Source organism: Molossus molossus, unplaced genomic scaffold (assembly GCF_014108415.1).
Source record: "Molossus molossus isolate mMolMol1 unplaced genomic scaffold, mMolMol1.p scaffold_m16_p_3, whole genome shotgun sequence".
Classification (NCBI taxonomy): domain Eukaryota; kingdom Metazoa; phylum Chordata; class Mammalia; order Chiroptera; family Molossidae; genus Molossus; species Molossus molossus.
The window spans coordinates 13271872-13297724 of NW_023425366.1; the positions used below are offsets into that span (position 1 = coordinate 13271872).

General features: G+C 48.7%; 1 protein-coding gene across 1 annotated transcript; it reads left to right on the plus strand.

Annotated features, from left to right (window-relative positions):
* The first annotated feature begins 226 nt into the window (after positions 1 to 226).
* On the plus strand, positions 227 to 25330 carry CAPSL (calcyphosine like). The gene is made up of 5 exons (XM_036280594.1): positions 227 to 307; positions 16482 to 16618; positions 19568 to 19745; positions 19999 to 20208; positions 25229 to 25330. Exons 2-5 carry the CDS (start codon positions 16482 to 16484, stop codon positions 25328 to 25330), a joined length of 627 nt encoding a protein of 208 aa, XP_036136487.1. The 5' UTR covers positions 227 to 307.
* The last annotated feature ends 523 nt before the right edge of the window (positions 25331 to 25853 follow it).

Here is a 25853-nt window from a genome sequence, read left to right on the forward strand (position 1 = left end):
CAGCTGGCTTTTCTCGCAGGGCAGACAGGTTGGGCTTTCTCAGTCCCTGGATTTCCTAGCAACGGAACTGTAAACTTGAGAAAAGGCCAGGCCAGGATGGGAAATGACAGCCACCCGAGCCAACCAGGCCGTGAGTCTTCAGCAGTGATCGCAAGCCATCCAGTGGCAGGCAGAGGGCAGACGGGAGGGTGAGGATAGGCAAGAGGGAGGAGGCAAAGGGGCGGGGGGGACCAGTCTTCCCAGATGCAGGAGACAGCGTCCCTAGTTTCAGCTCCAAGCAACTGGTGGTCACAAGTTAGCATTTCAGGTAAATCGATTTTTAAAAATTAATTATGTTGATGCAATCACTTTTGTTTTGTTTCAGCAAAAAACAAAGTTAAAATGGCGGGAAGATAGATGTTACTTTCTAAGAAGAAACCCTAAGGATTGATGAGATTCTTGGCTCCAGTCTAGCGAGGCAAAGCTTAGCACCAGGAAAGGTTTTGTCTTCCTTGGGAGGAGGAGCTGGGACACAGATGTACAATAGTAAACCTCACTCAGGGGGAATGAACACTGCTGCACAGTCACCATGCAGTGGGTGCCCGAGTGTGAGGTGTTGGGTAAACTTCTCTAACTGCTTGTAAGGCCATTGACAAGACCCGGCTTCAGGAAGCTAAATAAGGGAGGGGGGTTGAGAAAGAAGGTGCTGGAAGGGAGGGTCAGGTTGATGTCCTGACATGTCTAGAATGGAGAGGGAAGGAAACATTCCCGGGGATGAGACAGGTCTTGGCTCTGATGAAAACGCAGGGTCAGGAGTCCAGAGGTTCGTAAGGTCACAGCGTCTGTGGGTGGAAGAAGGACTAAACGGCGGAAGGGAACAGGAGGCCGGATTTTGAGCTTTCCGAGGAGACCAGCTTGGGCTGGTGGCAAAATGTAAGGGATGGTCTTGGAAGGGCCCCCAGAGAGAGCGAGCAGGAGGGGCTGGTAGAGTCAAGGCACCCCAGAACCTCGCAGCTCCACGAACGGATTGTCTGGGGGATCTCTGAGGGTGCCCAGATTGATGGAGAACCTTGGGGTGCAGAGCAAGTCTCGGAGGCAGGATTCATAGCCTCGGGGGTTCAGGAAAGGACAGAGACTGGGTCACGATGTGGTGGTGGCCGGGTGCATTCAGAGACTGCGAGGTTCCTTAGTGCTTAGAATTTGGGGTAGGAAGTACCTTTATCCGAGAAGACTGGCAAAGCAGAGTTTCTTATACAAATCCAGGTACCAGATAGGATAAAGACGTTGTGCCAGGCAGCGTGGAGGGTGCGCTTGGTCTCAGGAGTTCCACGCCTCTGTCAGTGACTTGTGGTGACAGGTGCGAAGGAGCAAGGAGTCGGGGTGCTCAGCTTGTGGGGTACACTTTGGTGTCAACTGCTGCTTTAATGTCTTTGATTTATGAATTAAATAAGGCTTCCCCTTACTGAAATGTCCTTGTAAAAGTTTGCTCTTTATTCTAATCTCAGACAGTTCAGTAGAAAGAAAAAGATCAAGGTGCGTGAGAGCAGTTTTCTGTATTTCGGGAACAAACGAGCTGTCGGTGGGAGAAGACAGCACTACGCACGGTGTGTGATAGGAGAGGGGCGCCGGCTGCCTTCTCTCCACCCTCCTCGTGCCCATAGACGTGCACCACCCATGACAGCTCTGGAGTGAGTCCCTTGTACATCCCCAGCCACACGTCCATTGCCACCCAGGATCTGGTTTTTCCTCCGGTCTTGGAATAACTTCTAAATCACATCTTATAGCCGGAAGTGAATCACAGTTTCCCTGCGCACTGAGCAGGGTTTGAGAGGGCGGGGCAGTCGGGGCTGCCAGCTGGGTGGCAGAGCTGGTGTTTCTCTGGGACTCGGGGTGCGCATGGCCTCCGTGGCCCTCTGACCTTGGCAGCAGCTCCTGAAGGGGTCCGCCAGCCTGGCGTCCCGGTGCCTACCAGGTGTGCTCTGGCCGCAGGGCCGTTAATGAGCTCGTGCTAGTTGTTAGGTGTGAATGGTTGGTGGCGACTCGTTTAGAAAACGCGTGTTTTCTGACGTGTTGTGTGCAGCGCACAGAAACCCCTGGGGAGGTGGCCGGCTCCAAGACCCTGCTCAGAAGCTCCGCTCTGCCGCTTCGTCTGAACTGGACAGCCCCTGGGCCTCTGGACCTCGCTTCCTCACTTTGTAGCACAGGAATAGCCACGTTCCTTCTGATATATAGAATCTGTAATTAATAGTAATTTGTAAAACACAGGCCACACCTTTAGCAGAGAGCCCCACAAAGCAAGGGCGTAATGAGTGCTCCTTATTCCAGTTGTTGTCTTCTGTATGGACTGGGGGAAAGGGGGGGGCAAACTGTTTCTAAATAGGACCAGATACCAAATATTCCAGGCCTCATGGGCAAAAGGGGTCTGTTGCGACTATCCAACTTGGCTATTATAGCATAAAGGCAGCCACTGGTACCCATAAATAAATGTGTGTGGCTGTTTTCCAATAAAACTTTATTTATAAAACTAGGGGGACAGGCAAATTTGGCCAATGGGCTGTGGTTGGAAGTCCCCAGGCCTACTTCATGTTAGGTTATGTTGGTCTAAACTCAGAGTACCCTTGACCACTGCCCACAGAAAGGTGGATCTTACTTGCCCTGAGGGATCAGAGGCTGGGAAATGAGAAACCACGCGGGTGCAGACCCCTGCTCCTAGGACCTTCCTAGTTTCCTCCATCAGGGCGATCCTGTTGCTCCAAAAACCCCAGGCTCCAGAGACTTGGTCTCGAAGAGCTCACACTCTTACTTTCCGGAAGAACACGATTTCTTCTGCCAACGCTGGCAGAGACTGCCTACCTACTAGCCAGTCTCCTCTTCCTCATAGAATGGGGAGGATGGCCAAGTTCCCAGCCTAAAATAGGTTGCCTAGTTGTCTTAGTGTGCTCGGGCTGCTGTAACAAAATACACAGATGGAGTGGCTGATAACCAACACAAATTCACTTCTCACAGTTGTGGGGGCTGGAAAGTCTAAGGCCAAGGTACCATCATGATGGGTGAGGGCAGCCTCCTTGTACATAGATGGCATCTTCTTGCTGTGTCCTCATGTAGTTAGCACATACATAGATAGCACCTTCCAAAGGCTCCATCTCCTAATACTATCATCTTTGGGAGTTAGGATTTCCACATATGAATTCTGGGGGGACATAAACATTCAGACAATAGTAGTAGCCTTCTTTGCAGGAGTGGCCAATGCGATTTAAGTGGAAGGGGTTGGGTGGAGTCTCCTGGGAACTATTTAAAAGGGGATGACTCATCTGGGAAGTGTGATCTTGCCCCCACTCCTTTCTCTTTTCTGTTGCCTGGAGTGTGGGTGTGATGGCTGGAGCTGCTATGGTTATTTTGTAACATTAGGCAACTTCGAGGAAGAAAACCATGGTAAGGTAGAAAGATAGTTTCTTGGGACCTTGATGCCTACCTGAATTGCCCTCAGACTTTCCTTTACAGGAGAGGAAAATAAAGCACTCATTTTCAGAGACAACTTGTTTCTGTTACGAGTAGCTCGATATAATTCCCAGCTGATAGGCCGACCCACACTGTTGCCGACACTCTAGCATTGGATTTCTATCCATTGACACTTCTTGATTTTCCTGGAAGTATCAGAGCATGGTGGACGCACATACTTGACTGGATTTCCAAGTGGCTATAAAATAAATGTTCCATAGAGTAATGATCCCAAAAGAAGCATTTTAAGTGACTGTAAAATGTTACAAGGAAGTGATTTCGGTAATTAATGTTGCAAAAGGGCAAATGGTAGTCAGAGGTGTGGCTTTACACCCATCCAATAGTGGAGAAAGAGGCACAGTTGGGATCTGTCCTTTTGGTAGGTTTGAAATCGTTGAGTCAGGGCCTCATGGAATCTGACGAAATGGGGTATTTGAAAATGACCTGGTTGGTTGGTTCTAAGAATATAGTCACAGAAACCAGGGAGTTTGAGATAAGTTTTGTTCTTTTTTTTTTTCTTTTTAAACAAATTCAACTAAAGCTTTGCTTACCTTTGTGTAGTTTAGATATTTTTGTACTCTGCTTCTTCAATCTGGCTGGGTGCCAACCCCGGAATAGATTGTAAGCAGTTTCTTAGTAAAAACCCCAGAGACTCAAGGCAGAGCAGAGGAAGATGGAGACGGAGGAGACAGCAAGGAGGGTGTTACTGAGGCAGCTCCGGCCTCTGGAGAATCCCAGGGAAGCTCATTACGACAAGGACCCCATAACCCTGGGCCTCTGTGTTTTATTAAACCTGGGTTTGGAGCCTATTGTGTTAGTTACATGGGTCTTTGAATGTAATGCTAAGCAGTTCCTCTCTCTTCCACAGCCAAAAATGCCGAGAAACTGAGAGATGTTGATAAAATGCCACCGAGAGAAGAGGTTACAATGGAGTGACTTTACCTTCCTCCCAGTTCTCAGGGGGACTGAGCCTCTCCTCACAGTGGATTGCTAGTTAATTTGCCCAGGCAAAGGGCAGTATCTAGGGCCAACCCAAACACTGCAGGAATAGGCGTTTACCAATTCTAACAGTTAGGACAACAGTGGATAAACAAATAGAAGCTCTGTTTCTCACATGGAAGGAGTGTGACGTTAGGCAGCTGGTTAAACGACTCAGCAGCTCAGAGTTGTTAGGGCTCTAAGTTGGTATCTCTGTGATTTCCTTGGCGCTTCCCTCATATTGCATAAAGGCTGCCGTGGCTCCAGACACTGCATTTTTGTTCAAGGCAGGAAGAGGTAAAGAGATGAGTGAGTACTCCCAAAGGCCTCAGAACTTTCACGTGAATCTTTTGGGCCAGAACTTGTTCCAAATAGCCCCCGACTGAAATTGGAATGTATCAAAGAAAGGAGCTTGGAATGACCTTTGAATCAGCCAGTTGGCAGTATCTGGAAAATCATCTGTAATGAAATTCAACAAAATTAAAACTACCCTGAGGAGGGTAAAGCCTGAAAGGGTCCTTGGTTGTCTTGTTCACACCTGTTGTGTGGCAGATAATAAGTATTCAATAAACCTATATTGAATTTATGGCCAGGACTAGGGTGAGGCAAGGTAGATACCTGGGGCAAACTATTTAAGAAAACACTCAGGCTCAGATTTGAGCAAGTGCAAGGTTGACATGTGCACAGCCCCGAGACTGAGGCCTCCTTAAACATCGTGCCTTAGGCATCTACGTACCAAGCTCTAATTCCAACCCTAGTTGAGTGAATATTATGAAATTTCAGGGTGTATGAAGTAAATACTTTACAAAGATGATATTTATAAAACATTCTTATATTGGGCCATATCATAAACATTAAAATAAAGACTCAGTTCACATCCTAAAGATCAGTAGGAAAAATGAAAGACTATAATTGAGCAGAGGTGGGCTCTTGGAATGCCTGCATATTGACAGCAGCTGAAACATGAGCTTTAAATATTTTGAGAAAATGCATTCTGGTGCTAAGAAAATTTGGTAAGATGCCAGACTTCAATGACATCTTATTTCTACGGTATACTTATGTGGTAGTATAGATTAAATATCATCATACTTTACATCTTATGTGGAAATTGGCAATCCCAACAAAAACCAAACGTTTCATATATTTAAATACTGCAGCAATAATTTCTAAAATGATTTTTGGGAAAAGAATACATGTTATGGAAGATAATCAGCACAGTAGCTTTGAGTTTTAAGTTTCAGAAAAACAACAACAAACACCTGTCTCATCACTTTATTAAAACAAAAACAAACAAAAAGTATGTCTCCAAGAGGCGGAGACTAAGTGAAATGTCCGTGTCAATCAGGCGTTTACACTGAGTCCCAGAGTTTTGGAAACGAGCGAGGACCTGGGTGGGAGAGGGGCAGTGTTTAGGGCCCGTGGGCGTCCTGGCTTCGCTCCGCACTGACGCCCCTGCCTCCCAGCTCACAGAGGCAACCTCTTCTTCGAAGCTTTTCCTTTCTTTCTTCTCATTTCACGGGTCTCCGAATTCCCTGAACAATTTATCAGCACCTTGGCGTAGCTGGTGAATGCAGTCACTTAGAAGGGGCTGCCAGTCCCGACTCTGCCAGTGCCCTGTGGCGCATCCTCAGGCAAGCGGCCCAGGTGCGCAGGGTCCCTACTGGCCTCCTGTAACGGGCGGCAGTTTTCTCTAGAACCCACCTCGTGAGGGGTGACGATGCGTGTAAAGCGTGAGTCGTGGGCTTGGCCCCTGGTGTCGTCATAGTTGTTACGCTCGGGTCTCCTCTCGCCTGCATGTTACCCGGTGTGTGTCCCAGCCTTCCCCACAGTCTCACTCGGCTAGCTTGTAGCTCGGGCTCTCAGACGCAGCTGTGCCTTTAAACCGTCTGCAAACAGCAAAATGCAGACCCCAGTCCTCACCCCTAGAGAGCTCATCTGCTGGGTTTGGGTAGAGTGTGGGCAGCTGTACTTTTCAGCAGCTTCTTTGTAGTCTCAGAACCCCTAGGGGTCCCAGGCTTTTCTCGGAATCAGGCTTCTCAGCCCCGCTGCTGCCGTTTGGAACTGGAGATCCTTCGCTGTCAATGCCCAGGCTCTCCAGCATGTTCAGCAGCATCGCTGGCCTCTGTCCCTAGATGCGGGAGCCTCCTCGCTCCTGTTGTGACAACCCAAATGTCTCCAAACGTTGTCGGATGTCCTCTGGGGGCGGACGGTACCCGCTGGGAAGCTCCGTTCTGTAACCTGAAACATTAGCACGGTCCCTGGCCTGGCTCGAGGTGCGTGAAGTCGAGCTGAGTCAGGTGTCCCCGGGGCAGTGAGCTCTTGGGGTGCTGCGAGGAAAAGAATTTCCTGGGGGGCTTTGAGAAAGCCTGATTGATGACGTGGAATTACGGGGGTTCCCCTCCAAGGTCCCACTTCTCTCCGTCTCGCCACGAAAGAAGTCCCATCTTTTCAGCAGGACCAGAATTAAGGCCGGTGCCCATAGTCTCTGCTCCATATTGAAGTCCAGTCCAGTGTCTGGCCACCTTCGCTCGTGTTCCCAGCTGCAGTGCATTGCGTGTGGGGTTCCCATGACCACATGGCTGTGGAGAGAGAGCACGCGAGCCCACGGGTGGGTGCAGGTCATGGAACAAGAGGGAGCAAGAGCAAACTCTGCCTGGGGATTTTAACTGGCTAAGATTTCCCACATTTCACTGGGGTCCACCCCCTAGCCAATCCTTTGTTACCTAGGCCAGACCGGCAGGCAAGCACCGCCCCTACCGGCTTCACTGCACATGCGCCCATCTTGGCCTTTGTTCCAGCTCCTCCCCCAGTGATCTGCAGGCAATGGACCTGTGGTTCCCTGGGGAGCATGAAGCTGTCTCTTCCTGGTGAAGCTGCCCAGACGACCATGCTTATGTCTGGCCTCCCTTGCTGTTTTCCTTTTATTAGTATTAATAATGAGCTCATTACAACAACAGGCGGGTTCGATGCAGGTACTCTCAAGATGGCAACAATACTGACACACACTCGTCATTGTATCTCTTTAGGGGTTTCTAGCATTCTACAGCAGAAATCAAATCTCTCTTCCAACTGTCTGAGTCGTTCATTTCCGACTCAGAGGAGGGACATCCTAGCCACCTGGTAGGCTCTTCTGAGCACTGGAATCTACTATTTATTCCAGAGGGGCAACTTCGTAAGGAACCCCAGGCTTTTGTTACCTACCATGTAGTAATAGCTAGTTTATTGAATGAACTGGTGTCAGAGAGAAGGCAATCACTGCTTTCAAACACGGTCTAGTATGACCTTCCAGCTACGCAAAGCTCCACTGAGTCTAAATCGCAATTTCAGTTTTATACTCAGCTCCCAAGTAGAGAGAGAAAGAAAGAGTAAGAACAACTCATGCCCGCCACTTCCCTGGGGACTGGTCCCTATGCTCGGGGTCAAGACTGAGCTAGCAGAGGTGGGACTAGTTTTTGACTTGGATGTGACCCTAATATAAAGCGAATATGTTTTCCATCTCCTGGAAATGAGCGAGCAGCCCTACGAGTTTAATCAATAGCTCTCTGCTCGTTGCATTGACGTACTCATCTCTACTTTCTAAAGAGCAGAATGTTTTCTGAAATCACAAAAAAAACTGTTATAGCAACTCCAGTCTCTTGATATCGAAGTGGCTGGTGTAATGACACAGATATTGAAATTATAACGACGCCTAAAAATGTTAAGGTGAGCCCTGGCCGGTGTGGCTCAGCAGTGGGAACGTTGGCCTGCGGACCAGAGAGGCCTGGGTTCGGTTTCCACTAGGGGCACGTACAAAAAAAAAAAATAAAATAAATAATAAATAAAGTTAAGGTAAGAATCACTGCAGGCCCTGGCTGCGGAAAAGGGCTTGGTGGCGCCCACGGGCGGGGCGGCCTTTGGAAAGACTGACTGTCTGCAGGTAGTCTCGCAGGCTGGGCTTTGTCATCTGCTCAACAGGACAGCTTGCTCACAGCGCATGCTGTCCCCTGCCTAGTCTCAGCCCCAAGCCGTGGGAGCGGAGGATGCCCAGGCACATCCCTGCCCAGCCAGGGAGTCTGCGCTCCGTCCTTGGTCATTGGCACTCAGGGAGGCGGGGCAGGACTGGTGCAGGACTGGTCGGTCTCCCTCGGCATCCACGTGTGGGCAACGCCTTCCTCAGACCGAATTCTGTTCCCTCCCCACTGCTCTTACACAGGACAACTGTCTCTCAAGGTCCCCGGAGCTCACTGCACCTGCTTCAGCTCCTTCGTGCAACCGTCTTTCCTGACAGAGGAAAACTGGGGTGTCGTCTCAGGGAAGCCAAAGTGGGAGGGTTCTTCAGAGGGTGGAGTGAGGTTTCCTTTGGATTTTGCGTGAAAGAGGATGTGGAAGCCCCTCTGTGCTGCAGGTTGTTGGCTGTAGACTCAACCCAGTACTGGGGGTAGAAGGGTGCAGGGATGGGGGAGAGGGAGAGAAGAATGTGTAATTCAGTTCTGTGCCACTAAGAGGCACCAAAGACAACTCAATAAAGTGCAGCCTGGCCTTGAGGGCTTTTTCTCTCTCTCCCAGAGTCCGTTTAAATGCCCCTAAATCAGCCAGACGGCTTCCACGAACCCCGCTGAGAATCACGAAAAGACAAACCTCCATGAGCTGTCCGATTCCGTATCCTGTCCCAGATGATTCCCGAAACCAGGCGGACAGAGCGCTTTGGCAGTGGCTGCTGCCCACCAGGACAGATGAAGGAGCTTTAACCCGGAGATCGGGTTGCCACAAAGTGTCCTTTGGCTTTGCTGCTGGTGCCTCCACTCGCCTGTGCCCCAGATCTCCAGACCTCTGCATTTCATTGCCCCGCGAATGTCCCTGGGGGTGGGGGTGGGAAGGAGCAAGAGCTCTGGAGGCCACCCCTGTGTCCCCCTCTCCCTCAGACAGCACTCAGTTATTCTCCAGCCCTGGTCGCTTTGTCTTCTCTGTCCATACTGCCAGACCTCCTTCCAGGCAACAGAACCTCTCCCTCGGCTGCCACAGGCCATTGTCACCTGCGTGGCCTCTCATCTCCCACTGGCCGGCCTGCCCACCTTCCCGCCAGTCCTCCACGTGGCATCCCGAGGGCTTCACCAGGCGGACTGGCGCCTCATCTGCACCCCCCTGGTCTCCGGGTGCTCTCAGGACGAGCCCAAACTCCCAGCACGGTGTCCCAGGCTCTTGGTGATCCCCACCTGTCTCCCATTGTCCCCGTTCCACATTCTCTCCCCATCTCAACCACTCTTTGGCTCACCCAGTGCACACCCCTACTTTCCCAATCAGACTAATGGACTTGCATTTTCTCCATTACACTAGTTTCCCTTTCACTTCGCCCTTGGCGCCCGGGAAAGACGCATTGCCCGCCCTTCTTCCATCCCCAGCACCCTAGCCCGAGTAGCTGCCGCCGTCCTTTGGGATTGAAGCGTGGCCTTCTCCTCCTCCGGGAAGTCCTCAGAAAGCCCCACTCCGAAGCGGGGGCCACCGCCCCCCTCGAGGTGCCGCAGCGACGTAGTGGGGTTGCAGGCGGTCTCCCCGCCTCCCTCTTCTCCAGCGCAGCGCGCAGTCCTCACTCCAGTACGCTCAGCGGACATTGCTGAAGGAATGGACCCTGGTGGGGGAATGCGCAGACGCGATGCCAACACCAGGTGGCGCTATGGCCACATGCTTCGGGAGCGCAGCCTCTCCTGGGCCGGCTGGATGGGCTCTGTGGTGACCACGCGACTACTGGATGCTCAGGCAGGGTGTTCTGGAGTCAGGGACGCGCTGTGCTGTGCTGTGATCTCAGTGACACATGTTTGGGGACAGACTCTTGTCCTGGTGCCTGGTGACTTCGTGCTAACTTCCGAAGCTCCTTCTTCACCAAGACCCTACCTGAGTCATCATGACTTCTTCAGAAGCTTCTGATTCTTAGTAAACTTTGTGTTTCCTGAGCTTAACTACCAGACTTCGGTCCCCAAATATCAGATTCTGAGCTACTCATAACTAACTCATAGGTTTTCTTTTTTAATTGAGATGCAAGTCACACAATGTAAAATTAGCCATTTAAAAATGCGTAGTAAAGAGACACCTCTCCAAACAGGATATACAAATGGCCAAGAGACATGAAAAAATGCTCAGTGTCACTAATCATCAGAGAGATGCAAATTCAAACAAGGATGAGGTATCACCTCACACCTGTCAGAATGGCTGCCATCAACAAATCATCAAAAACAAGTGCTGGCAAGAGAGTGAAGAAAAGGAAACTCTAGTACACTGCTGGTGGGAATGCCGACTGGTGCAGCCACTATGGAAAACACTATGGTATTACCTCAAAAAATTAAAAATTGATCTGTCATTTGACCCAGTGATCCCACTTCTAGGAATATACCCTAAGAAGCCTGAAACACCAATCAGAAAGAATATACGTGCCCCTATGTTCACAGCAGCACTATTTACAATAGCTAAGATCTGGAAACAGCTCAAGTGTCCATCAATAGATGAGTGGATAAAAAAGCTGTGGTACAGCCCTGGCCGGTTTGGCTCAGTGGTTAGAGCGTTGGCCCTAGGACCAATGAGTCATGGGTTCGATTCCGGTCAAGGCCATGTACCTCTGTTGCAGTTTGTCCTTGACTTGGTGGGGCCGTGTGGGAAGCAGCCAGTCAATGTGGCTCTACCACATCAATGTTTTTCTCTGTCTCTTTCTCTCTCCCTTCCTCCCCCTATCTGATAATAAGTAGAAAAATATCCTCGGGTGAGGAATACAAAAAAATTTTTTTTAAAAGCTGTGGTACATATACACAATGGAATACTATGCAGCTGTAAGAAAGAAAGATCTATCTTTTGAGATGATACGGAGTGACCTGGAGACTATTGTCTAAGTGAAACAAGCCAATCAGAGAAAGATAAATATCACATGATCTCACTTATTTGTGGAATATAATGAATAAAACAAACTGATGAACAAAATAGACTCAGAGACATAAAAGTATGGTACAGACTGACAAACTTCAGAAGAGGGGGCCGGGGAAAGGGAAGAGATAAACCACAGAACTTATATGCATGTATGCACCACCATGGACATAGACAACAATGCTGGGGACGGGGCGGGGGGCGAGGGGAATCAGGAGGAGGGTGTCAGTGAAGGAAAAAGGAGAAACATCTGTAGCAAAAATGAATTAATAAAAAACTTAAAAAAAAAAAGCATAGTACATTCACAACGTTGTACAATCATTTATTAAGTTCTAAAACATTTTCATCACTCCAAAAGGAAACCCTACACCCATTAAACAGTCACTCCCCAATGCCCCTACCCCTAAGCCTTGGCAATAACCACTCTGATCTGTCTGTACCAATTTTCCTATTCTGAATATTTCATATAAATGGAACCATACAGTATGTGACATTTTGTGTCTGTCTCCTTTCACTTAACACAATGTTTTTGAGGTCCATCCATGCTGTAGCATGTATCAGTACTGCCTTCTTTTTTATTTTATTTATTTTTATTTTTTTTTCAAATCTTTATTGTTGGATGTGAAATGTATTACAGATGTTCCACATTTTTCCCTCATTGACCCCCTCCTCCCCACTCCTGCCCCCCTCCCACCTTTTCCCACACTATTGTCTGTGTCCATTGGTTATGCATATAAGTTCTTTGGTTTATTTCTTCCCACCCCCCCAACCCCTTTCCCTTTGAGGTTTGTCAGTCTAGCAATGAATTTGTGCTTCTTAATCCCTTCACCTTTTTCACCCATTCCCCCAACCCCCCTCCCAACTGGCAACCAACAAAATGTTCTCTGTATCTATGAGAATGTTTCTGTTTTACCTGTTCATTTTGTTTGTAGATTCCATTGTTGATAGATATATATTCATTGCCATTTTGTTTGTTCATACCTTTTATCTTTTTCTTCAAAAAGACCCTTCATCATTTCATATAATAACGGTTTGGTAGTGATGAACTCCTTTAACTTTTTCTTGTCTGGGAAAGTTTTTATATGTCCATCGATTCTAAATGACAGCTTTGCAGGATAGAGTAATTTTGGTTGTAGGTTCTTGGTTTTCATCACTGAATATTTCTTGCCACTCCCTTCTGGCCTGCAAAGTTTCTTTTGAGAAATCAGCTGACAGCCTAATGGGAACTCCCTTGTAGGTAACTAGCTGCCTTTCTCTTGCTGCTTTTAAGATTCTCTCTTTTTCTTGAACCTTTTGCATTTTGATGATGATGTGTCTTGGTGTGGACCTCTTGGGGTTCATCTTGTTTGGGACTCTCTGTGCTTCCTGGACTTGTATGTCTGTTTCCTCCACCAAGTTAGGAAAGTTTTCTGCTATTATTGTTTCAAACAGGTTTTCGATATCTTGTTCTCTCTCTTCTCCTTCTGGCACCCCCAAGATGCGAATGTTGGTACGCTTGAAGTTGTCCCAGAGGCTCCTTACACTATCCTCATTTTTTTGGATTCTTTTTTCTTTTTGCTGTTCTGATTGGGGATTTTTTGCTTCCTTATATTCCAAATCGATGGTTTGCTCCTTGGATTTACATACTCTATTATTGAAGCTGTGTAAATTATTCTTATTTCAGTTAATGCCTCCTTCAATTCTAACTGTGCATCCATGATTTCTAACTGGTCCTTTTTTATGCTCTTGAGGCCCTCCCTAAGTTCACTGAGGTTCTCACTAAGTTCATTGAGCATCTTTATAAGCAGTATTTTGAACTCAGCATCTGTTAGGTTGCTTATCTCCATTTCGCTTAGTTCTTTTATTGGGGTTTTGTTCTGTTCTTTCATTTGGGACCTGTTTCTTTGTCTCCTCATTTCGGCTGCCTCCCTGTGTTTGTTTCTGTGTATTACTTAATGAGAGGTATGGGGCTCGCTGAGACCAGATGCTGCTCGTTTGAAAGAATTTAGGAAAAACCTGAAGCAGGATCCAAGACTGGCCAATCCTATGGTTAAGCAAGTGGCAACAGCTTGGGTGGGCCTAAAAGTTGGGTGGGGTGGGGCCTCAGGGAATCACCAGGGCGGGGCTACCAGTGTGAGCCAGGTTGCTGGAGGCCCAGATATGGCAGCTGTCTGCCGCCCCAGGGAAGGGCTCACCAAAGGAACAAAGGCCTCTGACAGCACGTTTGTCCCCGAGAAAGCCCCCTCTCCAGCCCTCGCTCCAGTGCCAAACAGCTCAGCTCTTCCCTGTATGTCTCTGGTGCCCCTCGAGCTGCCTCCCCTCCGAGCTTAGAGGGAGAGAGTCCGATAAGTCTGTGCGCGGGCCCTTTAAGGAGCTGCCTGGGGCTCCAGCCGCCTCAGCCTCCCTGAGCCTCAGTTCCCGCTGGTTTTCCAGCCAGAAGTTATGGGGACTCTCTTCCTGGCACTGGAACCCTGAGTGGGGCACCTGGTGTGGGACAGGGACCCCTCAGTCCTCAGGAAGGACCTCCCCAGCCGCGGGAGCCTCCTGATTTTTATCCGCCACACGTGGGTGTGGGACCAGCCCATCCCCTCCGCCCTCCTACCAGTCTGGATGTGGCTGCTGATTTATTTTTGTAGTTGTAGGACTTCCATTCAGCTTGATTTCAGGCGGTTTTGAATGATGGTTGTTCTGTAGTTTATTTGTAACTTTGATGTGGTTGTGGGAGGATGTGATACCGCGTTTACCTACCTGCCATCTTGACTGGAAGCCCTCTGCCTTCTTTTTAATGGTTGAATAGTATTCCATTGTATGGATGTACCACATTGTGTTCATCCATTCTTGTATGGATGGACATTTGGGTTGTTTCCCCTTTTGGCTGTTATGAATAGTGTGGCCATTAACATGGATGTACCTGTATTTGTTTGAGTCCCTGTTTTCAATTCAACTCCTAGGGTTTTGGTGAAGACTGTATACACACTCACCATGTAGGGGGAGCAACTGGGATTTTAATATTATTCCAAAGGTGTGCAAAGAGACTCACAGAGGTTCTTTCTCCTGCCATTTCTCTCAGATATGGCCACCAGATCTCTCTCCCCCATGTGGGATTTCAGTCTGCGTCTCTCTCCATTCTCCACCTGCCACCATGGCTGGTGGGGGAGTAAGGTGGAAAAGGCAGGTGAGAAATAGAGGAAATGAGCACCTGGAGGTGACTGGTTGGGGACAACCATTGCACAGGTAGCAGTGAGCAAGGGAAAAGGGCAGGAAAGAAAGACAAAGGGTCCAGAAAGGAGCAGACCCTGAGGTGCATTTAGATAATGAAGAGGGCATGGTGGGAGGGCAGGGTCGGGTGATTGGGACAGGAAATGTCACAGACAAGGACAAGTGAGGGAGCAGGAGGTGGCTGGGTGGGTGGATTGGTGTCTTGTACATGAACACAGGGTTCTGGCTGTGGCTGAGAGATTCTGTGGGGTGGCGTTAGGGCTGGGAGCTGGGGACACCCTCTGGGAACGGTCAGTTGGGGATCAGGTTTTAAGAAAGTTGATGATGCCAAGAAGGCAATGACCCGGGCTGCAGGTGTCCTTATTGGGTATTTGGAACCTTCTCTCTTGACATGCCTGACAAGAGGGAGAGGAAGCCTCTCAGAGGGTGTGTAACCACTGGGAAGCTCTGCTTTAGGCACCGGAGGAAGTAAGAAAGGTTCCGCTATCTCTAGGCAGACAGAACAGCTGCAACCCGACAGGGAGAGGCTGCCTCTTGGCCTGGCATCCTAGGGACCTGACAATAATGACTTCCGTCCTCACCTCTAGGATGGGCATCAGAAAAAGGGGGAAAGAGGGAGGGAAACTGGCACTGGGTTTTGGGGGGTCCTGTAGGAAATGCAGTTAAGCATGTGCACCCCTGAATTATCTATTCATGTCTGTTTTTTGTCTGAGATTCCCTCTCTAAGGTTAAATAATGAGAACTTTATGGGGAGACCTTAAAGGTTGTATTGGAGGAAAACAGCCTTAAGAGGACACAAGTCAGAATTCCATACTCATGTGGCCCTCAGGGGAAGTGCCAGCATTTGGCCGGTAGGGGGAGCGCTCGAGTCAAAGGCGGATCCCTTATCTCACCAACTGTTGCACCTTGAATGCTGTTCTCTGTGTATCCATCAAGCTCTCTTGTTCTTTTCATTCACAACTCACACCAAAAAGCAAGCAATATCTGGAATGCTCCATTTACTGGGGCAGCGAGTGCATCTGAAGATTGGTGATTTGGGGAACAGGAACAGAACTTAAAGATCTCCTAATCCGATCCTTCTATGTAACAGAGGACTCGGAGGGCCTGAGATTCCCCACCTGGAGCGTTTGGTGAGTCAGGACTAGGATGGGGTCCAGGCTCCCAGCGCCGTGTGCACCGTTGTGCGTGCACCGTTGTGCATGCACCGTTGTGTGTGCACCGCTGTGCGTGCACCGTGTGCGGGCCCTCAGAGCCTAGGCCGCCGGCGGGGGTCTGCACATTGCTCACCGACCCCCGAACAGCCTGTGCTTCACCACACCCGCCCTCCCTCCCACTTCTGAATTTTCAGAGCACACAAGCCACACGGTGGGGAAAAAGATAAATGTTTCTCCGGAGAGAGAGTGTCCTGAGAACCTAGTTGGGTGTTAAGTGGACACTAACCTGTTCATCAAGAACATAGGAGTCACTGGTAGGAATCATTAAGGCCCCCAAGTTGGGAATCTCGGTGAAGAAAGAAGCAACAAACATTAACGGTTGGAACAAAAAGGAGAAAATTAAATGTGGAGACAAAAGGAAAAGGGAGAATTCTAAATAAAAGAATAAAGCGTAGACGTTTGGCTCAAACGAGGTGAGAGATGGGACCGCGGGTGAGGGCCCCAGGAAGGCACAGGTCGGGGAGGCCACACTGAGGAACAGCTGTACTTTTAAAAGGTTCCCAGGCTGGAGAGACGAGGCGTCCTCAGGACTAGAGAAGTAAGTCACGAATATGACAGGCACACAGGTGGACCTAAAAGTGGGAAATTCCGGGAGGTTTGAGACTGTCCTCAGGAAGAGAATGAGAGAGCGTGCTATACGTGTCCTTCTCGTCGAGGCTGCTGTCACCTGTCCACCAGAGGCAGGTGACGAGCCTGAGCTCCACTAACGTGCTGTGGCTTTCCTCTCAGATGGCGGGGACCGCACGCCATGACAGGGAGATGGCGATCCAGGCCAGAAAAAAGCTCACCACGGCCACCGACCCCATTGAAAGGCTCCGGCTGCAGTGCCTGGCCAGGGGCTCTGCGGGCATCAAAGGACTTGGCAGGTAGGCCCCGGCCCCGGGTGGCAGGAACACGGAGGTGAAAGGCAGGACACAGCCAGGTGAGGCTGACACTGGTGTGACCTTGAGCAAGTCTCTCCCTCCTGGGCTCTCAGTCCCTAACTGTCAATGCCGAGTCTGGGAGAACTGACCTCTGAGGTCTGCTGTGAGCATGTTTGGTCTCAGTCCCAGATCCAGCAAGGCCATGTCTGTTCCAGGAAAGCACAGCTACTGGGAAATGTGAGGTGAAGGGAGAAGCTCCCCCCCGTACTAGAGACACCTAGCAGGGCAAGGAGAGCGACACTCCCCCAAGCTGTGACAATGGGGGCTTGAAGGAGGGATGAAGGGACAGTGACTTAGACTCGCTGCAGAATTTGGAGTTTCTCTCTCGGGCAATCAGCCCTGCACACTTCCAGGGACACTGGTAGGTGACAGCTCACTGCCACTGGGGTCCCCAGCCTGGAGGCCCCGGTCTCCGGCCCTCTGAAAGGGCAAGGAGTCCTCAGGGCTGCAGAGCCCAAGGGGAAGGACTTGTGAGCCCCCTGATGGCCACCTGCCGTGGGCCAGGCAGTGTGCACGGCATGAGGGGCTCACCACCGGTAAACACGGCTTCTCGGAGCTCATGAGGAGTTCGGACTCGGAGGCTGATGGGCCCAAACCAGGACCTGCAGTGTGAGAGGCTGGGTCCGCAAAGCACAGGGTGCTACGGCAGGGAAACCAAACCTCACGCCTGACGGCCGTGGGAGGCTTGCTTCCCACAGGAACTGGGCACCAGGAGTGTCATTTTCAACAGTCCCACAACCTCAGGCCACGCCCAGCTGTCACAGCCCTGGCTGCGGGCATACGGACCCTGGTGGCCAGGCTGTCACAGTCCAGTGGGAAGACCAGCCCGCTTCGATTCAGGTGTCCTATCCTTCAGTCTTTACCTCTTCGGTCACCCCCCTTGTCCTTGGTGAAGACCCTCAGGACCACGCCCTTTCTCCCACCCCTGGGCCATTCAGTCCAGTCCCTCCCGCTGCCAACACCATCTCCGCCCTAACCCGCCAGCCCCTCCATGTGAACCAGCTTATTGCGAGCAGACACTGTCTCCTCCCTGGCCTTCTGCTGGAGCGTGGCCTCTGTCTCCTCCTCCTCACTGGTCTTGCCTGTTCCTGCATCTTTGCTCAACTCAAGCGCTGGTTCCTTCCCCTTTTATTCTCTGATTAGACTGGGTTCTGTTTGGGGGGACCACAGCGTCTTCTCAAGGATCCATGCTGTCAACATGATTTCTCACTGCTGGTGTTGATGCTGACCTTGGTCACCTGCCTGAGATCGTGTTTGTCCGGCTTCTCCAATGTGAAGTTACTCCCTGTCCCTTTGCGCAGTGCACTCTTCAGAAGGAAGTCTCGGTGAAGCGCCCCTAAAACGGAGGGAGTGGGGATGATGCTTCCTTCCCTGAGGGCAGAGTGCAAACGCAATTTATTTGGAATTCTTCAACAACAATTCTTCTCCCACATTTATTTATTCAGTCATTCACTTATACCAATATGGACTCATGGGTATTTATTTTATACTTGGGGTTATAATCCAACACTATTTCATTGCTCAAACGGTTCCAGTTCTGGCTCCCGTGCCCCACTGACGTATCCCCCTCAATACGGGGTTTTGTTTGTGGGTTCGAAGCACTTTCTTAATTTCTGGTACAAGATACTTAGCAATTTCTCTCAGTAGCCCAACTCTTTTTTTTTTTTTTTTAAACATTATTATTTTATTTATTTATTTTAGAGAGAGAGGAAGAGAAAGATAGAAACATCGATGAGAGAGAACATCGATTGGCTGCCTCCTGCGTGCCCCACACTGGGGATCGGGCCCACAACCTGGGCATGTGCCCTGACTGGGAATCGAACCAGCAACCTTTTTTGGTTGCATGGGTCAGTGCCCAACCCCTGAGCCGCACCAGCCGAAGCCCAGCTCCTTTTATTGGAGAATTGTATTAGAAGCCAAGGTCTAGGCTCTAGATGTGCTTCTTGTTACTGGGGCGTTACTTCTAGTTGCTCTTAGCTGACAGAACAAGGAAATACGTGTGTGTGTATTAACCTGCACATCTATATTTATAAGTAACAGTCTGCGTTTACAGTCAACTAAACTTGAGTTCAGGCTGACGTGTGTGACTACCCCATCACACATGAATCAGATCCTTCCAGTCTCCTCCCTCGGCTTATCTAGTAATTCCCACTCCAACAACGAGAAACCTGGCCGCCACCCTCTGCCATCCATTTATTTAATCGTTCGGTTCCAATGTGCCTGGAGAGCAATGTCAGAATTGTTAACTCACCTCCATGGGGAATGTCTCCGTCAACTCCTGCAGTGCTCACGTGGCCTTCACGTGGCCTTCACGTGGCCTTCCTGGCGCCTGTAGTCTCACTGACTCCAGTCATTCCCACGGTTCGTGACTGTCTCCCTTACGTGACCTTGTTTCAAACTGTACTAGTTGGACTCACTGGTCACAACCTGCGTTCCTTGTGGGCCTCCCCCAGCCTCCTAAGGAACTTTTTAAAATTGGGTACACTAATGATTACTCTTCATACAGTAAATTTTCATGGGCTTCAGCAAATATTTAATGTCACGTACCCACCATGAGATGTCCCATAGAACAGTTTCCCCCCTAGAAACCCCATGCTTCACCCGCTTTCTCGCCTCCCCGTCTTTCTGCTGTTTTTATAGTTTTGCCAGAATGTCACTTGATTGGAATCACACGGCGTATATATTTGTAAAGGTCTGTTTTCTTTATGAGATGCTGGGAAGAGGCTCTCCAATTTCGGCAGGAGGGTTCAGAGAAGAACCGAAGGCTTTTGCATTTTACCTTGAAAAACCCCGAGAGTAGTTTTCTTTTTAAATCTTTATGCTACACCTTGTTCTCTGTGCGTTTTTAACATTGTGCGTGCACGTGTGTGCGTGTGTGTGTATTTTCTTCAGAGTGTTTCGAATCATGGATGACAACAATAACCGAAGTCTCGATTTCAAAGAGTTTGTGAAGGGCTTGAACGACTACGCGGTGGTCATGGAAGGCGGAGAGGCGGAGGAGCTCTTCCGGAGGTTCGACAGGGATGGCAACGGCACCATAGACTTCAATGAATTTCTTCTCACATTGAGGGTCAGTGGCCCATGAGTCAGCGTCTGACGAGCTGACTTTCACGTGGTTTGGGGTGGCTACCTGGAGGTTTTGTTTTCAGAAGCCGTTAGTGCACCGTGATGGTAATGGGCTGGGACCTGGGGAGCAGTGCAGGACCTGTCACTCAGTGGTGCACAGTCGCCCATCACCGAGAGGAGTGAGATATTTGATCACATGTGATACAAAATAGCTCATTGCTCGCGTATGTCTGCGTGTGTGCCCTCTCTTTGTCCAGCCTCCGATGTCCAGAGCCAGAAAGGAGGTGACTATGCAAGCTTTTAGAAAGCTGGACAAGACTGGGGATGGTGTGATAACAATCGAAGACCTTCGTGGGGTGTACAATGCGAAACACCATCCAAAGTACCAGAATGGAGAATGGACTGAGGAACAAGTATTCAGGAAATTTCTGGATAACTTCGATTCGCCCTATGACAAAGATGGATTGGTAAGTTAAAGAGCTTCATCTAAGTGAATTTCTTCTGTCCAATTTGTAATTGTAAATAGATAGGAAATAGGTCCAAAGCCTTAAAAAATACTTGTATTATGGTTGTTATAAATAGAGGTAAAATATTTCCTTAGTGACTACCTAGAAAGTGGAGAACTAAAGTAGTAAAAAGTGTGTGTGTGTGTGTGTGCACACACACTCATACCAGTAGGGGATCCTCATACAACTAAATACCCATCACCTAGAGAATGTGGTATTTTGGTATTTTATTTTAAATATTTTATTGATTTTTTTAGAGAGAGAAGAAGGGAGAGGGAGAGAGAGACAGAAACATCAATGAAAAAGAACATCGATTGGCCGCCTCCTGCACGCCCCCCACTGGGGACGGGCCCAAAACCTGGGCATGTGCCCTGACCGGGAATCGAACCAGCGACCTCTTGGTGCAGGGGTCAATGCTCAACCACTGAGCCACACCGGCCAGGCGAGAATGTGGTATTTTGATTACACATTCCATTTCATGGTTGCCATATTTACTATACACAGGTAATAGCCACTCTCCAACAAGTCAGACTATAATAAAACATATTTAATTTCAAAATGAGACTATAATTCAATTTTGTGGAACATGATCTCAAGGCAGTTCAGGACCACACCGATTCGTCATCACACTTCGCTCCGTGGAAATGCCATTTAAGGGAAGTTCTCAGTGGCAGCGATGCCACAGAGCAGGACCGACTGTGCTGTCATCTCTAGGCTGTGAGACTGACTGGCATCCCTAGAGTGCAGTGCCCTGACAGCTAAGGGAAAGAATCCAGTCGGGGAAGACAAGTGCCCATGATCTCACCTACACGTGGAATGTAATGAACAAAATAAACTGACAAAACAGAAACAGACTCACAGACCCAGAGCTCAGACGGACAGCGGTCAGAGGGAGGGGTTGGGGAACTGGGTGAGAGGGTGAAGGGATTATGCAAAAACCAAACAAAACTCATAGACACGGACAACAGTAAGGTGATGCCCGGAGGGAAGGGTGGGGGGAGGTAGAAGAGGGTAATGGGGGATAAATGGTGAAGGAAGGAGACTTGACTTGGGGCGGTGAACACACACTACAATATACAGATGATGTATTATAGTATTGTACACCTGAAACCAACATAATTTTCTTAACCCATGTTTCCCCAGAAAAAAGAGAAGAAAAGTAAAAAAAGGACAAAAGCAACCACCCTCTCTCTCTATGAACTGTTATCTTAAAGTTACAAATGCAGAGGTTGGTAGGGTTAGGAATTATATCGTCATAATTACGTTTAGGCTGAGACCAAAGTGTCATGTGTCTTATCTACAGCCATGTATGGACTTGTGAGCCCAGAACTAGTTCTGCTCTTAGGTGTCCTGAGGCTAAGGTGATGGGGGAGGGACTCCCCCCTGGGCTGAGGCAGCAGCAGAACCCCGAGGAGGCCACCCTAACCCCTGTGCCACACCAGAAGGGTTAGCGGGACAGTGGGCGGGAAGAAGAGACGGTGGTGATAGGAAGAGGAAGCAAGCCTTCCCCTTCAGAAGGGAATTTCCCCCAGCTTTTTCCAAGAAACTTCATGGTGAGTCCTGTTAGCAAGGGGGATAGAAAGGAGAACTTTCTTTTCTTTCTACTGACATTTTCCTGCCAGGGACAGAGAAATGCTCTCCAGTTTAGACCGAAGGGATTGCAGAGGTGGATTAAAAAAGGGGGTGTGGGGGTCCCACATTCCATCCAGCAGCCCAGTGCTTAGGGACAGAAATAACAGAACTCGGTGTTTTCTTCTAATATCGCTGGTCTTTGATCTGTGAGAGAGCAGTGGAAAAATAGTCAACTGCCATTTCCCCAAATTAGCCCAGCGCTGCATGGGATCCCAGGGCGTGTTTGCCGCCTTTCTGCAGGTGGTTCCTCTTGGTGTCAGGAGAAACCTCAGCTGCTCTTCGCTGTACCCCGTCAATGCAGCCCGTTGTTATGATTCAGCTGTTTGAAGCGCCCACCCCGGCCCTTTCGACATTTATCTTAAAGTGCCACGTTGAGCTCGCTCCTAAAGGTCACGGGTTTTCAGCCGTTTCAGGCTCTGTGTTGATACCTCGCTCTGACGGTGCACCATCGTCATTTGGGGTTTGTATTAATAATGCAAATTGCTGGCTGCACCGCAGAACTACAGGATCGGATTTTTTAGTGGGGTGGAGCGCAAGGATTTATAGCTTTAGTAAGTGCCCCTGATGACTCTCATTCACATTCATGTGTAAGATTCTCGCCTCTAAGAGATTCAGAAGTGCCTGTGTTTAATTACTAAATATAATATATGCTTAACCTCATTTCGCATCTGGGCATCGTTTATTGAACACTTGCTATCTACTGAGCAACGTGTTAAGGGCTTGTCAGGGATAGCTCATTGATTAGACATAAAGAAATATTTCCTAAAAATGACCCGTGATCTCAACTTTTGTACACTGAATCATAGTTTAAACACACATGGACCTGCCGATGTCAAGGGATTCCATGGTAAATTCTTTTATAAGAGAATAATCATCCCCTACTTTATCATGGTCATGGTGAGTTGTTTTACACATTAAGACTTCTCCTGGTGAAGTTGTAGCTACACTTGAAGTCCGTGCTGTCATTAATGCTTAAAAAATATCGTTGGAATCCAAACAGGACAGAATTTAGGATAAGACAAGAAAGTGAGCATGCTCCTTAGCCAAGACTAATGTTCAGATTTGTGAACTTTCCATAATGTAGGCTTAGCTGTCTCGTAGCATGAGGTCCCTGGGCTGCTGTCGCCAGGGGCTTGGCTGGTCCCGCCCTCGCACCCTCACTCAGCTCTCTGGGCGGCCTGGGCACGGAAGCCTTTTGGACAGAGATACGAAAGCAGCCGAGTATGTGTGATGCAGCCCAGTCTCAGTTTGATTCTACTCCCAAACCCCACCCTGACTGGGGCAGACTGGCGCTTCTTATTGTTTAAATATCTAGGTTTTGAAGTTCCATGTGTGAATGTTATAATTATACATACTTTAAAAAAATCTTGTAGGACTACATTAGCCTTTGAGGGAATATGAGTTGATCTCATATAGAAATTTTCCTCACCCGAGGATATTTTTCCATTTTTTTGTACAGGTAGAGTGGGTGGGAGAGAGAGGAAGGGAGAGAGAGTGAGAAACATCGACGTGAAGGGACACATCGAGTGGCTGCCGCCCGCACGACCAACCAGGGCCGGGGACAAACTGCAACCGAAGTACGTGCCCTTAGCGGGAACCGAACCCGGGTCTCTCCGGACCGCAGGCCGACACTCTAACCGCTGAGCCAAACTGACCAGGGCTCATATAGAAATTTTTTAGTGATTAAAAATACTTTAAGTATCTGATGGAGTGCATATCGATAACCCACACTTACTTTATGATTGTTTTCTAATCAGGCTGCAGCTGAGGAAAAGGGTCTCTACTGCCCCGACCCGGGACCTCCTGTTGTGCACAACATACACTCCGCCAGTCGAGGGTGGCCTGCCAAACCCAGGCTGCCCATTCTCTCGTTTTCTCTGATGCCAAACAAAATAATTAATCAACGATGGCTATTATTACTGACAAGTAGTTTACTATGATGAGGGCACACTGATGGGCACATCACAGAATCTGGGTTCAGGCCATGCCCAGTACAAGTTGAGTTTCAGGAAACAAGCAGACACTTCTCTGAGAATAACCTGTGACCTTTCCTGAAATGGCCAACTACATTAGCTCTGACGTCTGGTTCCATGGAGTCTGACGTACAGGCGGGGCTTAATGCTGTAGAAGTGGGGGATGCAAAGGGAAGAAATAAAGAAATTCAAGAAAGCAGGACATTAATAGCCTTCTAATTTCCATAAAACCTATGCACATAGATCACTGATTTCTACTCCCAGACCACTGATAAACGCAGCTTCACTGTTAATTCAGGATGATGCCTTTCTTCCTACTGCTTTTTACTATTTGGGGGTGGTGGTGGTAGAGGTAGGTTTACTTATAGTGTCAGCAAAAAGAGTCAGTGGGTCGCTCAGCTCCCATGATTCTTGGAAGAGACAGGCGGGTGCTCAGTGGGAGCCGTTTGCTGTTATGGAGCACAAAGGGGTTTCGAAGCTTTTATGGATTTCACTTTTTGTGATCTTTTAAATCCCCAATGACACTTGAAATCGAGGGCTACGTAGAGAGCAATCCGTTTCCCACACAACCAGCACTACTGTGTCCTTCGGTACAGCAGGGCGAACCTGGGGCTGAAGTGACAGGTTGTAGACACCAAACAAGAGGACAGTTCTTTTCTCTGAACCTACTTATCATGTCAGGCAACATGGTGGCTGTAGTGTCACCTACACTTGTTCACCAGGAAGCAGTGGAATCCGAGCACGAATACAAAGAGTTGATATTCTAAAGAGACAGTTACAGGCATAGGACAGAGAGAGAAACCTGGGGGTGGGGGTGGGGAGAAATAAAGCATGGGGTATTTTTTTTTTCTGTTTACCACCCATTCTGAGCCTTGAATGAGTAATCTGTATCTTTGCAAAGCATGAAGCCATGGAATGGTTAACTAGAAACCTGTTTCTTCACCCACAGGACAGCACGGCTTTGAAAGGTAAAAGCATCACTCGCCCTGAAGCAAGGACCCGAGATGTTTTTTTCCGACCTGTCACAGAGAGATAGCATTAACTACAGTAAAAACTTGTGATTTTTATTCTGAGTTTCAGCTCACTCATCTGAACAGATGGGCCTCTGCTCTCACAGAAAGAGAGAACCTGTATCTCACTTTCCGTTTGAGTTACCGGTTTGGAAATTTGCAAGACTTTCTCCCTCCCTTTGCCTATGCTGCCGGTCACCACCGTCCAGAACTTCACTTTTCCTTGGGTCGGCTCTATTCCTCAGCCGGGTCACTGAGAGCTCTCTTGATTGAAATCTCCCTTTCGTTTACAGGTTCCAGAGATGGGCCCCCACCGACAGGGTGAGAAGCAAAGTTTCGTTTTTGTTTCTAACTTTTCCTCTGCAGGTGACCCCCGAGGAGTTTATGAACTACTATGCAGGGGTGAGCGCGTCCATCGACACCGATGTGTATTTCATCGTCATGATGAGAACCGCCTGGAATCTCTAAATGTATGAACTGGGACCAAAGCCTTGGGTCCCACCCCGTGGCTCCACATGATTAAACATCAGCTGCAAACCAGGATCACATCTGAGTTCAAGCTCCTTCCATGCCAACAGCCTTTTCTAGGGCAGAAATAAAGACACTAAGTAGTTAACTGTAATTTAACTTCTCTGAGCCTGTTTCCTTAGCTCTAAAGTAGAAATGTATTGAAATAAAATCTGAAAAGCTCCTAGAGCTAAGCTGATACGTACATGTGTCTAATCAACTTTAGGTATCTCCCTTGGCCAGTAATTAGTTACTAGTCTACCTTGTTCCTCAGGGAAAATAGATGTCGAAACTAAATAGATCTTGAAAATAGATGTTATAATTAAAATTGGAATGTTTTCATTATCACCCCACCCATGCACCTGCAGTCTTTCTTTACCTCTTATTTTATTTTTTAAAATCTTCACCTGAGGATATTTTTCCATTGATTTTTAGACAGAGTGGGAGGGAGGGAGTGAGAGAGAGAGAGAGAGAGGACGAGAGA

Coding starts and splice junctions, on each gene's coding strand:
- CAPSL (XM_036280594.1), top strand. CDS start 16,482: ATGGCGGGGACCGCACGCCATGACAGGGAGATGGCGATCCAGGCCAGA. Junction 16,619..19,567: donor GGCATCAAAGGACTTGGCAG/GTAGGCCCCGGC, acceptor TATTTTCTTCAG/AGTGTTTCGAATCATGGATG. Junction 20,209..25,228: donor CCTATGACAAAGATGGATTG/GTAAGTTAAAGA, acceptor TTTCCTCTGCAG/GTGACCCCCGAGGAGTTTAT.